The sequence below is a fragment of the Ambystoma mexicanum genome, chromosome 6p (assembly GCF_040938575.1).
Source record: "Ambystoma mexicanum isolate Mex_15411 chromosome 6p, UKY_AmexF1_1, whole genome shotgun sequence".
NCBI classification, from domain to species: Eukaryota; Metazoa; Chordata; class Amphibia; order Caudata; family Ambystomatidae; genus Ambystoma; species Ambystoma mexicanum.
This window is the reverse complement of record NC_090935.1, coordinates 969,467,707-969,482,484: the sequence shown is the minus strand read 5'-3', so window position 1 is coordinate 969,482,484 and position 14,778 is coordinate 969,467,707. Positions and strand designations below refer to the sequence as shown.

General features: G+C 47.9%; 1 protein-coding gene across 1 annotated transcript in view; it reads left to right on the top strand.

Moving 5' to 3' along the window:
• The window catches only part of PPIC (peptidylprolyl isomerase C), a 167,006-nt gene that overhangs the window by 126,225 nt on the left and 26,003 nt on the right, over positions 1–14,778 (top strand). Inside the window, exon 4 of the mRNA XM_069625580.1 lies at positions 8,006–8,190. Coding sequence (XP_069481681.1) covers positions 8,006–8,190 — 185 coding nt within the window. The remainder of the gene's footprint in view (positions 1–8,005; positions 8,191–14,778) is intronic.

Genomic DNA, 14,778 nt, shown 5'->3' with positions numbered 1-14,778 from the left:
CAGTCAAACTGCCTTGCCCGTACAACATAATGTCGCAAGACAGAGGGGAAACGCTTCACCCATGCCTGCAGACATTGAACTTAGCGGCCTGGCTCCTGAGGTCATAGAGTTTGGACACCTGCAACTCCCTCAGCGATGTATGGACATGCTCAGGGAAGCAAGGAAACCTAACACTAGATACTGCTATTCTAGTAAATGGAAACGGTTTGTCATATGGTGTAACTCAAAGAGCATCAACCCTATCGACTGCTCTCCCACTCACATTGTCCTATACCTAACTCACTTACTTGACTCAGGCCTATTCTTCAACTCAATAAAGGTGCACCTTGCGGCACTTTCAGCATATACAACATCACAACAGAAAGTGTCATGGTGAAAGATACCAGTAATAAAGGCTTTCATGGAAGGAGTAAAAAGAATTCACCCTCCCATTTCTAACCTCGCTCCCGGATGGGACCTAAATGTGGTATTAACTAAACTTATGGAAGCTCCTTTCGAGCCATGCATAAAGCAAGTCTTAAGAAGCTCACCCTCAAGACTGCTTTTTTAATAGTAATCACCTCCATTAGGAGGGTAAATGAACTACAGGCACTATATATTCTAGATCCCTTTGTAACAGTTCACAAAGACAAGGTGGTTTTGCGCACTCACCCTAGATTTGCGTCTAAATCATTTCCAAGTTCCATGTGAACCAGTCAATAGAGCTACCAACGTTCTTTCAAAATCCCTCAAGCCTGGGGGAAAGAACCCTGCACACACTGGGTGTACGCAAAGCTGTTTTGTTCTATATGGAAAGAACTCGTCCACTAAGGAAAACGAATCAGTTTTTCGTGTCAGTGGCCACAGGAAAGGAAGGAGCTGCAGTCCAAATCCACCATTTCTAGATGGATTGTCAATTGCATTACACTCTGCTACCATCTTGCTAAGAGAGAACTGCCCTTCAAGCCTAGAGCACATTCCACTCGAGGCACTGGGGAGTCCATAGCATTCATTGCAAATGTTCCGCTTGAGTCCATTTGCAAAGTGGCAACCTGGAGTTCTGTACACACCTTTACAAAACACTATTGCCTAGACACTCATTCTAGGTCTGACTCTCAGGTGGGACACTACTGTTCCTTCTCACAACCCACCTCCAACTCCGGGTACTGCTGGTTAGTCTATGCACAGCATGCGATTCTAAGCAGATTGACAAACATCAGAAGACATGCATTACTTACCGTAAAAGCATTTCTGATGGTTGTAACTGCTTAGATTCACATGCGCCCACCCCCTCTCCCCGCCCGGATGGAAGGAACATAGACGCCTTATTACTCTCTCTCTCCCTTTTCTGTACTCACTCACGATAGTCATAAGGCTCCCTCTTGGCAGAAAAAATACAATTGGAGGGACCTCAACGCGTGAGGGATCTTGGGTACACGTCACGTATGGATAGTGTTACAGGCACGCCCATGTCGACGTCCCCTTTTAATTCTCGAAAGACAAGATGCAATACTCCGCGGTTACCACTGGATATCGGACTATGCACAACATGTGAATCTAAGCAGATGCAACCATCAGAAATGCTTTTACGATAAGTAATGCATGTCATCCCTTCTTCAAGAGCACCCTGAGATCTCAAGTTCTGTTCGTGAAGTTGTAGATGCACTTGGAATAGTACACAATGGTCTCAAAAAGTGTGCTTAGTTGATTCTTGTTTCCAGGTTCCAGCATCCCGACAATGATATTCACCAGGCTCTTCCTCAGACTGATTCCCTCTTTTCTTATGCAGTGGCCCAGCAAGGTGACCTCTTTTACCTCCCATTGGAGCTTTTCTATATTAATGGTTGGATCATTCTTCATCGTGATTCATAGGACCTCAGGAAGTCGGACATTGCAAGGTTCTTCAGTTTTGCCTTTGTTGGTCGTCTGTGGAAAAATAGATGCCAGGCATACCCCAGAGTAGTGCTAGCTTAAGTTCCTGGTCTGGACTGCAGCTGTCACGCAGCCAGCAGCATGGCAAAAGACGTGAGATGTCTGGAGGAGTCATGCAAGACCATCTGATAGTATGCCAAATAATATCCAGTGCTGAAAATAGCCTGGCTGGTTTCGTGGTGGAAAACAGCTGATTTATGTTGGGCAGCAGATGCCAATGCATCCATGTTTTCAAATTGAAAACTCAGATCAACACACGTGTATTGTGGTGTTTGGCTTTCTGTTGCTACAGGCGCCAGCTATTCCAAACTCTCAATGGATCAAAAAGTCTTCGTAACTCAATCTCCAATTCTTACTTCACTTTGGGTCTTGGGTGCCCCCGCCCCGTATTAAGCATTGGCTTAACAGGTGAAGAACTCCTCCCTGAGGGTCTGCAGCTGGGTCCCAGGTTGCATGCTGCAAATGTACACCTCTTTTCTTAGATGGAGCCGTTTTCTAGGTGCTCCTTGACCTACCCAGCTAATCGCCACAGAGCACTTCTCAAAGACCTGCAGCTTACACATGACAAATCTTTCTGTAAACTTGTGGATAGTCCACTTAAAGCCTGCAACCTACACAGGACATTTATGGCTTCTGGCCTGATGTCTGGTTCTTTGATGGTTTCCAGTTCACCTTTCAATACAAGTTTGAAATCCTCCGTAGTCATTATTTTATATGGTGACCAGAAGCATTGACCCCACCTTGCCATCCACCTCCATGGTGCACCAGGAAACACCTGTCTCATCTTCAACTAATGCTAGAACCATCTCCGAGACGGTCATCTTCTCTGCTCCTTTTGTCCACTTCTCTCACTTTGTTTTTTCCACCACTATGGCGCATCCTGCTGCACTGACATGTGGTCCCTCCTTGGACATTTATGCAACTGTCCTCAATCTTCCCTTTAAATTGTATCCTGGAAAGAAATGGTACCTTTTTGTTTTTTAACAACATTTATTTTAAGTTGTATGAATGCCTGCTCGTACCTGGATGTACTCACAATGTCCCTCCCTTCCACTTTCTTCACCTCTCTGAGCTGCGGTGCATTATGAACTATGCACAGCTGTTCATTCCCTAATGCATGGCGCGAGGCTGCTTTCTTTTGGTCTTCTCCAAACCTCATCCTCACCATTGCCCGTGAACATACGTGGAAGGAGTCCAACCAAATCTCCAACTGAACGGGCAGGGTAAAAACTTTCTGTCGTGTGTTATATTTTGCAGTATGATCCAGCTGAGGTTATAAGCTGGAGACAGTGGTAAGCTAGTATCGGGTAGGATGGGAGGGGGATGGTGGGTGGCCACCGGTTTACAGAGATAGCAGCTGCCTATCCATACCTTGCCTGGAGTTTCACAGCACTCTGAAACACAAGAGGGATTATGTCTCACGGAACAACAAGAATAATATGTAGGTAGCAGACTTCTACTGGTGAATAAGGAGGTGGACCAGGTCAGGAAACATAGAGACTGATGTACATTAAAATGTTATTAATATGATCAGCATAATATAAAACGAAACCACATTTTCATTCCATAATTCATCCGAACATGAGGTATTGTTAAAGAACGTTCTGATTTTAAATTGCACTGGTAAAAGACATCATTATAAACAAGAAAACATATATATATTCTCTTTGAATTTTGATGTGCAAAAAAAGCTATTTAGTAGATACCACTATGCTGTATTGGAGGAAAGGGGCTATCCCTATGTGGCCTGTTGTTCACATTGCGCTTAAATGTAATCCTCCAGGCTATCTAATAAAGTGCAAAACAAGTGCAAAAGATTGCTAGAGATCAAAGTGCTGTGTTTCACAACACTCTTGCCATAATGTTGTCTAGGGACTCATTTTCTTTCTGGAATTGGAGGCTTTTCACTTTGTGTCTAACCAGCAGGCCCCAGTGGGTTTTTTTGTTCTGGGCACAGAGGGCCTGCACATGCTGGCTGGGATGGGGGCCAGGAGAGTGGGGGGTGGTCACTGACCAATATTTTACTTGAGGGAAGCCCACTACAATGCTCTACACAAGCACAGGATTACTCCATCATGAGGCCTATGGGCCCCTAAGCCCTTGCTGATGTCCAGTCGGTGACAGTACTGATGGGGCTCATTCCCTTAGCTCCCGACTGCCCCACCATCTTAGCACCTGACGTGACCACCCTTTGCCGCTGCCCATAGACTGCTCCAGTTTTGCCACTATCCTGGTACCCTAAACTAGCTGAAGCGAAGTCTTTCACATAGCTCCGGCCTTGAAACTACACTTCCCAGTATGTCTTATGGCGTCTGTGTTCTGCTTCCACATTGCATCCTTCAGTGCTCCATAGCACTGAAAATACAAGTCGCAGTGGTACTTGTGGAAAGTGGCTCTCTAATTCCAACATTACACCCATACCCTTTAAGCCGAGTCCTCCAGCAAACAGTCCGTTAATGACAATGTAGGCCAATCCACTCCAACAAGTCAGTAGATCACCGCTGGTCGATCCACACCCACCAAGAGTCCTCACACTGAGTCCCATTTTCCCCTGTTCCAATGCACACTGCAAAATCAGCCCTCATCCAGCCTGCTGTGCATTCTTAAATCATTTAGTGCAGATTGTTGTCTCCGGTGGATATGGAGTGAGTTTAGGGAGAAAGTTGGGGTGCATACTAAGGGGTAACTGCACTGTTGATTGGCACTCTGCCTGTGCTTTGAATATTCGAGTTTAGGCCACGGCTTTCGTGTTGCTCACTGATCCTCGGTCCATCACATGGCTCTTGTACAGAGGTGACCTCTTTGCTTGTGGTCAGTCCACTGTCCTTGTCCTCCTGCAGCTCAGCTCTGCCTTGACCACTTGTTAGGCTGTTAATCTTCATGGGTCTTGGTTCTTCCACCAGCTCGTTGCCACTGTTCTATTAACAATACAGGCACAGAAGTAGGGTAAAAGGGTTTCTTTAGTGGATGCTCCCTGTGCTCTAGCAAGCACCAACTGACCAAGCCACAGCTTGAACATTCACAAAACCTGTAGTTGTATGCTGTCACTCCAAAATGAAGCACTATATTGTGTCGGCAGGCCTGATTGGGGCCGAAACACATGTTGTTTGTCATATTGCCATAATGGAAGGGTTACTCAGTCAAGGCAATTATTGATGATTAGATTAGTTCAGTGCAACCAATAAAGTTATTTGATATGAAGGCAATTGCTATCGGCAACTTCGAAGCCGCACAGCACCTCCCATCGTCTTTGTTTTTTTTATTTTTAAAATAATTCAAATGTTCCCATCCTGGGGCAGCACATCCTCGTTTGGGCTCTCTCAATGCACATTTATCCTTCAGCCGGAGTAATTTCATTACTTGTAGAGAAGATGGATCGCTGATTTATAGCTTGTTGCCTTGGATTAAGTTTTAGATGCGACAAAACACAATGTCTTCCTCCAGAAGACGTTTGTCGAATTTTACCTCAAATGTTATGGTGACTGTGGGGGGTCTTACTTATGCAGTAGTACAGCCCCAATCGGCTAATATGGTGTTGTCAAATTGTGTTGGTGATGAGGTCATGGAACCCTGAGCATGTGGGAGGCTGTGAGGTCAGTGGGGAACCTTGGTGTGGTGGTGTGCGTTCCATGAGCAACAGTTGGAAAGGAAGCATTGGCATGGTGGGGGTGGCCAGTGGTCTGTCATCTGTATACGTACTTACCTTATGTCTCGGGACTACAGAAATAAACCTACCTCTACATCATGGTACGGGTCCGGCGTCGTATGCTGGTTTAAGTAACCAAACAATTTCATATTCTGGTATAAAAATCAATTAATCGGAAGTAAAATAACAGTTGGAAATCCGAATAATGTTGACAATACAGAACCTTTTCTTACATTATCTAGACACCACAGTGGTACAAAATGTTATTTAAGAGCTATGGTTGTCATGATTGATTCATATACATTTTGTTGGCGGGGCGGGGGGGTGGTGATGTTCATTGTTCCCTTGCTTAAGACAGTCCTGTAGAAAAAGAACTGAAACCCAGTATTGGTTACAAGAAATTGGCCATAATATAAATGGGTGCTCTCGAGCACCCAAAGAAGCTGCTGCTTGAGCTACCTTTTTGTGTTTACGTTCATTTGAATGCCCTGCTTTTCCCCCATAGGCTTCTTCACAAACACATAATAAAGAAACCACTTTGGATCTGATTTTTCATAGGGAGAATGTGATCACTTTACCACCTATTCTGCTGGCCTTGTTTGTCGGGCCTTTGTATGTCTAACGCCTCACACACTCAAATCTCTGGGGGGTCTAAGAAACCAAAGCAACTCTGGCCACATGCTCCATTTTACATGCTGACTGAACGTGTATGTCCCATTGACGTTTCTTTGTTTCTTTTTTTATCTTCCCCTATTAAGTGATGTAGAGGCAGCACTTGATACATTTAATGGTTCCCTGACAAATGCTTCCTACGAGTTGGGCCCCATAAAATCACAAATGAATAGTCCTTTTATTAAGAAAGGTCCATGGCGCGGTCTACGCTTTATTGTGGCCATGACCTACAAAGACAGCATGAGCAAAAATGGTGAATAATGTATGACCCAATTCTTAAATTAGATTAACTATGCACTAATTGTACAAATCCTTGTCCCACCCTGAAAATATGTACTACACAATGAGAGCGCTTGATGCTTCTTTCCAGCAGAAGGAATAATATAGCAAAAATCCTTCAAGAGTTTAGTGTCATTCCCCTTCTGCTTTTTCAGTTAACATGTTACCCCCACTACAGAGGTGCCATCCAATCAGATGACCAGGAAAACAGGCAGAATCCACCAGTAACAGTCGGTGTTCTCTCGTGACCAACTGAGCCTCTTCTGTGGTTCTCCCATATTTCTTTTTACACATGGTAGCTGAAAACAAAACAGTGTATGTCTAATGGCGACAACGGGGAGTGGGAACCACTCCATTAATAGAAGAGGAAGGAGTACTTTAATACTGATCATTTCACTAGAGAAAATTGGTTACAATAGTTTGTATTTGAACTAACATAGACCCACTACTGCACCCTCTCCTTAAAGAGATCTGGCTGGTTAAAATTGGTGGAACGCTGTGGCTGTTTGCATATGCCCAGTGCTTTACTCAACTCACAAGATGACATCAGTAATACAGCAAGCACTTCCTCCAATTGTAGATATTGGGGCAGAGAGAAGATATATTCTATGCAAGCAAGATTTAATTTGATAGGATGTGCCATTACAACCAGGCTACCACAGAGCCTGTTGGACATTGTTCAAAACGCACTTTTGACTGGGAAAGCATGGCATGTCCAAGCCCAAGGAACTGACGCAAGTTAACTTTGGGGGATGAGAGAAATTCATTTTTGTTACCACATCGTGTTTTGGGCTTATTGTGAGGGATTGAAAATGAACGGATTTCTGCTGTGAAGTTAGTGTATAAAATGGCACCCCGAGGCACAGAGCAGCAGGGCTGTTAGATAGAAGTAGGCTCAGTTGTAGGTTAGGAACCCTCAACGCTTTATAAGAAGTTTACCTTCCACAAGCATAGGAAAAGCTTCACGTTTGAAGCTTCAAAGCTATACTTTGTACCAACTTTCCGATTTTATATTTTTAGAACTTGTTGGCTCCGGCCCATGTCAAGCGAGAGAAGCGTCCGAGGACGGCACGGTGCGGGACGATTTCAAACCCCCTTAATTGCTTCATTTTGTTTATCTAATTCACATATGCATTGTATAGCACATTCCATTCCCATGGTGTGTGAGTGCTTGAGAATTTGAATCCACGTGAGTGAATGGGATAGTGCTAATGTGGCTTATTTCGTTACTAGCCATGTCCATGTACTGAAACCTAAATCGAGGGGGGAATCCATGTGTGCACCCTTTCCCAGAGTGTTCCATTCAGTTTGTTCTTAGATAGTGGTGAGTATCCAGAGACCCATAAGGTTATAGGCGCACTTCAAAAGTGGAATGAATCAATCAATCAGTCATGTTTGCAAGTTGGGAGACAATTTACAAATAAAAGCCTTACTTTCATTGGAAGCCAATCTAAAAGTTGTTAACCTTGATTTATCTAACTGTCTTCCCTTTCCCAGGTACCAGTATTTATGGAGAAGCATTCCCTGATGAGAACTTCAAGCTTAAGCACTATGGCATCGGCTGGGTCAGCATGGCAAATGCGGGTCCAGATACCAACGGTTCCCAGTTTTTTATAACCGCTACCAAACCCACATGGTTGAATGGGAAACATGTGGTGTTCGGCAAGGTCATTGAGGGCATGGTGGGTAATTATTAAAAAAATCTGCATAAGCTAGCAGAAGTGTTTGGGAAGTTAGGAGATGCTTTGCATTAAATTGTTACTTTTGATTGTGTCCCACAAGAGACCTGTAGACAACTTCCATGTACTGGAGGATTTTGTACACACAAATTGTATAGAACGAACAAACTGAAATGGTATAGCTTGTCCCACACATTAGGTAAACTGACGGGCACTCGGAATTGAGGTGCTGCATTATTCCTTCTCTACAGAGGTTGTGAAGACCTGTAGTCCAGCTCATTTCCATTATCTGCATGTAGCCAATACCCAAAACACGTGTCTTATGAGAAGGATGTTATTTTGCCTGCAAAAAACAGTGAGAAATCCTCCTGCGCCAGCAGACTCAAAAGTTTGTGATTGAGGAGAAGCACAAAATGAGGGCAGGCAGGTCTGCCATGGTCAAAGCATGTGCCAATTCTCAAGTGCCACAAGTTTCTCAAAAGTCGATCCACGCCAAGAGACGCGTATCTGCATTGCAATGTGAGGTAGCAGAACCCTACCATAATGTATTCATTTAGCCTTTCACTAGACAATTGGCCTCATTCTGACTGTGCCGGTCCGATAACAGTGCCGGTAAGCCTACCGGCACCGTTGTTACTGGACTGGCACAGTACGACTCTCTTGATGGGTGCCGTCCCACCTGCCAGGGTCATACCTGGTGGGCGGAACGGAACCCGCCTGCAGTTTCACGGACACAGCAGCACCGTTATTAACAGTGCTGGTGCTTCCATGGTCCCCGTTCCCATTGGAGTCCTATTGGACTCCAATGGGAATGGGGATTTACAATTTACCGGCGCCTGACTTTCCCGAACGCTAGGGTTGTAATCCCCTGGTGTTACTGGCAAGCCAGGTGCCAGTAAATCTTGCAAGACCGGCGGCAGTTAGCACTGGCAAGGTTACCGCGAGACTTGTAATGAGGCCGATGACTTTTAGTGAAGTCTACAGCAGCATGAAAACAAGGCAGATTGTATTAAGTTGCTTTGGGCAGAGTCGACAGTAAAGCTTCCTTGCATTTAGTGCCCATTTTCATCAACCGTTCTACAGTCATCATAACAGGAGTAGTCCTCTTTTTTCTGAGATAGAAAATGTCACCATAATAGAATATACAGGCAAATAAAACAGATGTCAAGAAAGCACAGCATGTGACCTTTCAAGAATACGTTTCATTTACAATTTGAAAAGATGAAAACCTCAACAGATGTATAAATGCGTGATCACATTAAAGAAATGCTGTAAAGCATCGGGAAAAGTAGCCACTAACTATCATCCTCCTTTTTGGGAGGGTTATATTGCTCTATAAATGGGTGCAATAAAGGATGTGGGGCACCTGCACCGTTGTCTAAAGTGGGACATGACCTAAAAGTGATGCTAGTGTGACAGATACATTCTCAAATCCTTTACTGGTCATGTCTTCTATTTAGTGCCAATGGTTACATGTTGGCCGATTGCTACTAGAGTTACTATCTTAGGTACATGATGTTTCGGTAGAGAGGGTGAGTAGATGCCACTTATTTGAGGGCGTGGATAGTTCCGTTAAAGCCAAAACAATCTGGGATGCCTTTCCTTAGCCTTGAGCTCTCCCATTTGATGCAATGGAAGATAGATTCCAGAATCACGATGACAGATCCAATTTGGCCCGTTCTAGTTTATAGTTTAATTTAGCAATAAACAGTTCCACAGGCTGGAACGGCACCCAAGGTTGCCAATCTGGTAACCCGGAGGCTTTTGGATGTTTTTGCCATAAGGCGTTACATTCATTCGTTCAAAAGACTGTTTCAAAGTGACCGCCATGACGGCGAGAAGGAAGACGGAGCAGCGGTAATGCTGCCGCCGCTGAAGCCGTCAGGTTAGTGGGAGCAATGGGGAAATTAAGGAGAAGGGAAGGGAGGTGGGGGAGATGGTGGGTGGGGGAAGCAGCCATCAGGTTAGTGGGAGGAATGGGGAAATTAAGGAGAAGGGAAGGGAGGTGGGGGAGCTGGTGGGCGGGGCAAGCAGCCAACAGGTTAGTGGGAGGAATGGGGCAATTAAGGAGAAGGGAAGGGAGGTGGGGGAGATGGTGGGCTGGGGAAGCAGCCATCAGGTTGCTCAGAGCACAGGCTTGGCTCGTGGGATTCTTTCCATTAGACTGAATACATTACTCTACCGCAGTTCTATATGCTTATCCAGCACATATGAAAACATGCTTCCAAGTTATGGGCAGTGTTTGAACTTGACTTCTTATGCCCATTTTACAAATAATCATTTTAATATATTGTGCATTTAACAATCATCTGCCTATCTGGGGCCAGAGTATAGAAACTTTGCACCAGTGTAAGTTTGCACAGTATTAGCACTTGGAAAAGTTTGCCCTTTCTAAAAAAAATGATTGGACATATTAGAACACCTTTGCACTGTGGCAAGTGCAGTTGGGCATGTTCTGAGCACCGGGGCAATAATTGTCCTCCTGCAAAAACATACATTTTCAATGTATTTTTGCACCAGGGCAAACTTTGCTGTAGTGCTAATACCAATCCGTATTATCACCAGGACGAACATGCGTTCAAAATGTATCTTTTTTTGTACATGGTCAAACTGTGCCCTGGTGCTTGTAACATGGCAAACTGCACTTGTCACTGTGAAAAGGTTTTCTAATGTGTCGCAGTTTTAAAAAAATACTTTGCCCTAGTGCTAATACCGTGTAAACTTGCACCAGTGCACACTTTCTGTAATCTGACCCTATATGTTATAAGGATTGTATACTGTCACCACTGTAGTGGATTCAGAGGGCCTAGGTGTGTCGTAAAAGTTGCCATGTTCTTCATACAGCCAGAGGTGTCCACATTCCGGTGTTCCAATGGAAAAGGAGCAGGGAAAGGATAAGAGGATGTGGAAAAAGGGGAAGGTGCCACAAACAAAAGATGGGGATGAATACTGGGGGAGGAGGGGGTATTTTGTGATAGCATGGGTGCATGTCAGTCAGTCATGTCAGCTGGAAAATATATTTATGATGCAGAAAAAAAGGATCTGTCCTAAAGTATTTGGGGTGAATTGGACTGTGTTGCAAAGCCGATTTGGCCAATAGTAAATGAGTATACAACATCATTTCTGGATGCATGCCCAAGCTTACAGGGTGATCCAGGTGAAGGCACACTGCAAAGCTGCCCTGCAAGAGGCCACACGCAAGGAGCCCAAGCTTACAGGGTGATCCAGGTGAAGGCACGCTGCAAAGCGGCCCTGCAAGAGGCCACACGCAAGGAGCCCAAGCTTACAGGGTGATCCAGGTGAAGGCACGCTGCAGAGCTGCCCTGCAAGAGGCCGCAAGCAAGGAGCCCAAGCTTACAGGGTGATCCAGGTGAAGGCACGCTGCAAAGCGGCCCTGCAAGAGGCCACACGCAAGGAGCCCAAGCTTACAGGGTGATACAGGTGAAGGCACACGGCAAAGCTGCCCTGCAAGAGGCCACACGCAAGGAGCCCAAGCTTACAGGGTGATCCAGGTGAAGGCACGCTGCAAAGGGGCCCTGCAAGAGGCCACACGCAAGGAGCCCAAGCTTACAGGGTGATCCAGGTGAAGGCACACTGCAAAGCGGCCCTGCAAGAGGCCACACGCAAGGAGCCCAAGCTTACAGGGTGATCCAGGTGAAGGCACACTGCAAAGCTGCCCTGCAAGAGGCCACAAGCAAGGAGCCCAAGCTTACAGGGTGATCCAGGTGAAGGCACACTGCAAAGCTGCCCTGCAAGAGGCCACACGCAAGGATCCCAAGCTTACAGGGTGATCCAGCCCTGCAAGAGGCCAGAAGCAAGGAGCCCAAGCTTACAGGGTGATCCAGGTGAAGGCACACTGCAAAGCTGCCCTGCAAGAGGCCACAAGCAAGGAGCCCTAGCTTACAGGGTGATCCAGGTGAAGGCACACTGCAAAGCTGCCCTGCAAGAGGCCACACACAAGGATCCCAAGCTTACAGGGTGATCCAGGTGAAGGCACACTGCAAAGCTGCCCTGCAAGAGGCCGCACGCAAGGAGCCGAAGCTTACAGGGTGATCCAGGTGAAGGCACACTGCAAAGCTGCCCTGCAAGAGGCCACAAGCAAGGAGCCCAAGCTTACAGGGTGATCCAGGTGAAGGCACACTGCAAAGCCGCCCTGCAAGAGGCCACAAGCAAGGAGCCCAAGCTTACAGGGTGATCCAGGTGAAGGCACACTGCAAAGCTGCCCTGCAAGAGGCCACACGCAAGGATCCCAAGCTTACAGGGTGATCCAGCCCTGCAAGAGGCCAGAAGCAAGGGGCCCAAGCTTACAGGGTGATACAGGTGAAGGCACACTGCAAAGCTGCCCTGCAAGAGGCCACAAGCAAGGAGCCCTAGCTTACAGGGTGATCCAGGTGAAGGCACACTGCAAAGCTGCCCTGCAAGAGGCCGCACGCAAGGAACCCAAGCTTACAGGGTGATCCAGGTGAAGGCACACTGCAAAGCTGCCCTGCAAGAGGCCACACGCAAGGATCCCAAGCTTACAGGGTGATCCAGCCCTGCAAGAAGCCAGAAGCAAGGAGCCCAAGCTTACAGGGTGATCCAGGTGAAGGCACACTGCAAAGCTGCCCTGCAAGAGGCCACAAGCAAGGAGCCCTAGCTTACAGGGTGATCCAGGTGAAGGCACACTGCAAAGCTGCCCTGCAAGAGGCCGCACGCAAGGAGCCCAAGCTTACAGGATGATCCAGGTGAAGGCACACTGCAAAGCTGCCCTGCAAGAGGCCGCACGCAAGGAGCCGAAGCTTACAGGGTGATCCAGGTGAAGGCACACTGCAAAGCTGCCCTGAAAGAGGCCACACGCAAGGAGCCCAAGCTTACAGGGTGATCCAGGTGAAGGCACACGGCAAAGCTGCCTTGCAAGAGGCCACAAGCAAGGAGCCCAAGCTTACAGGGTGATCCAGGTGAAGGCACACTGCAAAGCTGCCCTGCAAGAGGCCACACGCAAGGAGCCCAAGCTTACAGGGTGATCCAGGTGAAGGCACACTGCAAAGCTGCCCTGCAAGAGGCCACAAGCAAGGAGCCCAATCTTACAGGGTGATCCAGGTGAAGGCACACGGCAAAGCTTCCCTGCAAGAGGCCACACGCATGGAGCCCAAGCTTGCAGGGTGATCCAGGTGAAGGCACACTGCAAAGCCGCCCTGCAAGAGGCCACACGCAAGGAGCCCAAGCTTACAGGGTGATCCAGGTGAAGGCACACTGCTAAGCCGCCCTACAAGAGGCCACAAGCAAGGAGCCCAAGCTTACAGGGTGATCCAGGTGAAGGCACGCGGAAAAGCCGCCCTGCAAGAGGCCACACGCAAGGAGCCCAAGCTTACAGGGTGATCCAGGTGAAGGCACGCTGCAAAGCCGCCCTGCAAGAGGCCACACGCAAGGAGCACAAGCTTACAGAGTGATCCAGGTGAAGGCACGCTGCAAAGCCGCCCTGCAAGAGGCCAGAAGCAAGGAGCCCAAGCTTACAGGGTGATCCAGGTGAAGGCACACTGCAAAGCTGCCCTGCAAGAGGCCACAAGCAAGGAGCCCTAGCTTACAGGGTGATCCAGGTGAAGGCACACTGCAAAACTGCCCTGCAAGAGGCCGCACGCAAGGAGCCCAAGCTTACAGGGTGATCCAGGTGAAGGCACACTGCAAAACTGCCCTGCAAGAGGCCACACGCAAGGATCCCAAGCTTACAGGGTGATCCAGCCCTGCAAGAGGCCAGAAGCAAGGAGCCCAAGCTTACAGGGTGATCCAGGTGAAGGAACACTGCAAAGCCGCCCTACAAGAGGCCACAAGCAAGGAGCCCAAGCTTACAGGGTGATCCAGGTGAAGGCACGCGGAAAAGCCGCCCTGCAAGAGGCCACACGCAAGGAGCCCAAGCTTACAGGGTGATCCAGGTGAAGGCACGCTGCAAAGCCGCCCTGCAAGAGGCCACACGCAAGGAGCACAAGCTTACAGAGTGATCCAGGTGAAGGCACGCTGCAAAGCTGCCCTGCAAGAGGCCAGAAGCAAGGAGCCCAAGCTTAGAGGGTTATCCAGGTGAAGGCACACTGCAAAGCTGCCCTGCAAGAGGCCACAAGCAAGGAGCCCAAGCTTACAGGGTGATCCAGGTGAAGGCACACTGCAAAGCCGCCCTGCAAGAGGCCACACGCAAGGAGCCCAAGCTTACAGGGTGATCCAGGTGAAGGCACACTGCAAAGCCGCCCTACCAGAGGCCACAAGCAAGGAGCCCAAGCTTACAGGGTGATCCAGGTGAAGGCACGCGGAAAAGCCGCCCTGCAAGAGGCCACACGCAAGGAGCCCAAGCTTACAGGGTGATCCAGGTGAAGGCACGCTGCAAAGCCGCCCTGCAAGAGGCCACACGCAAGGAGCACAAGCTTACAGAGTGATCCAGGTGAAGGCACGCTGCAAAGCCGCCCTGCAAGAGGCCAGAAGCAAGGAGCCCAAGTTTACAGGGTGATCCAGGTGAAGGCACACTGCAAAGCCGCCCTGCAAGAGGCCACAAGCAAGGAGCCCTAGCTTACAGGGTGATCCAGGTGAAGGCACACTGCAAAGCTGCCCTGCAAGAGGCCGCACGCA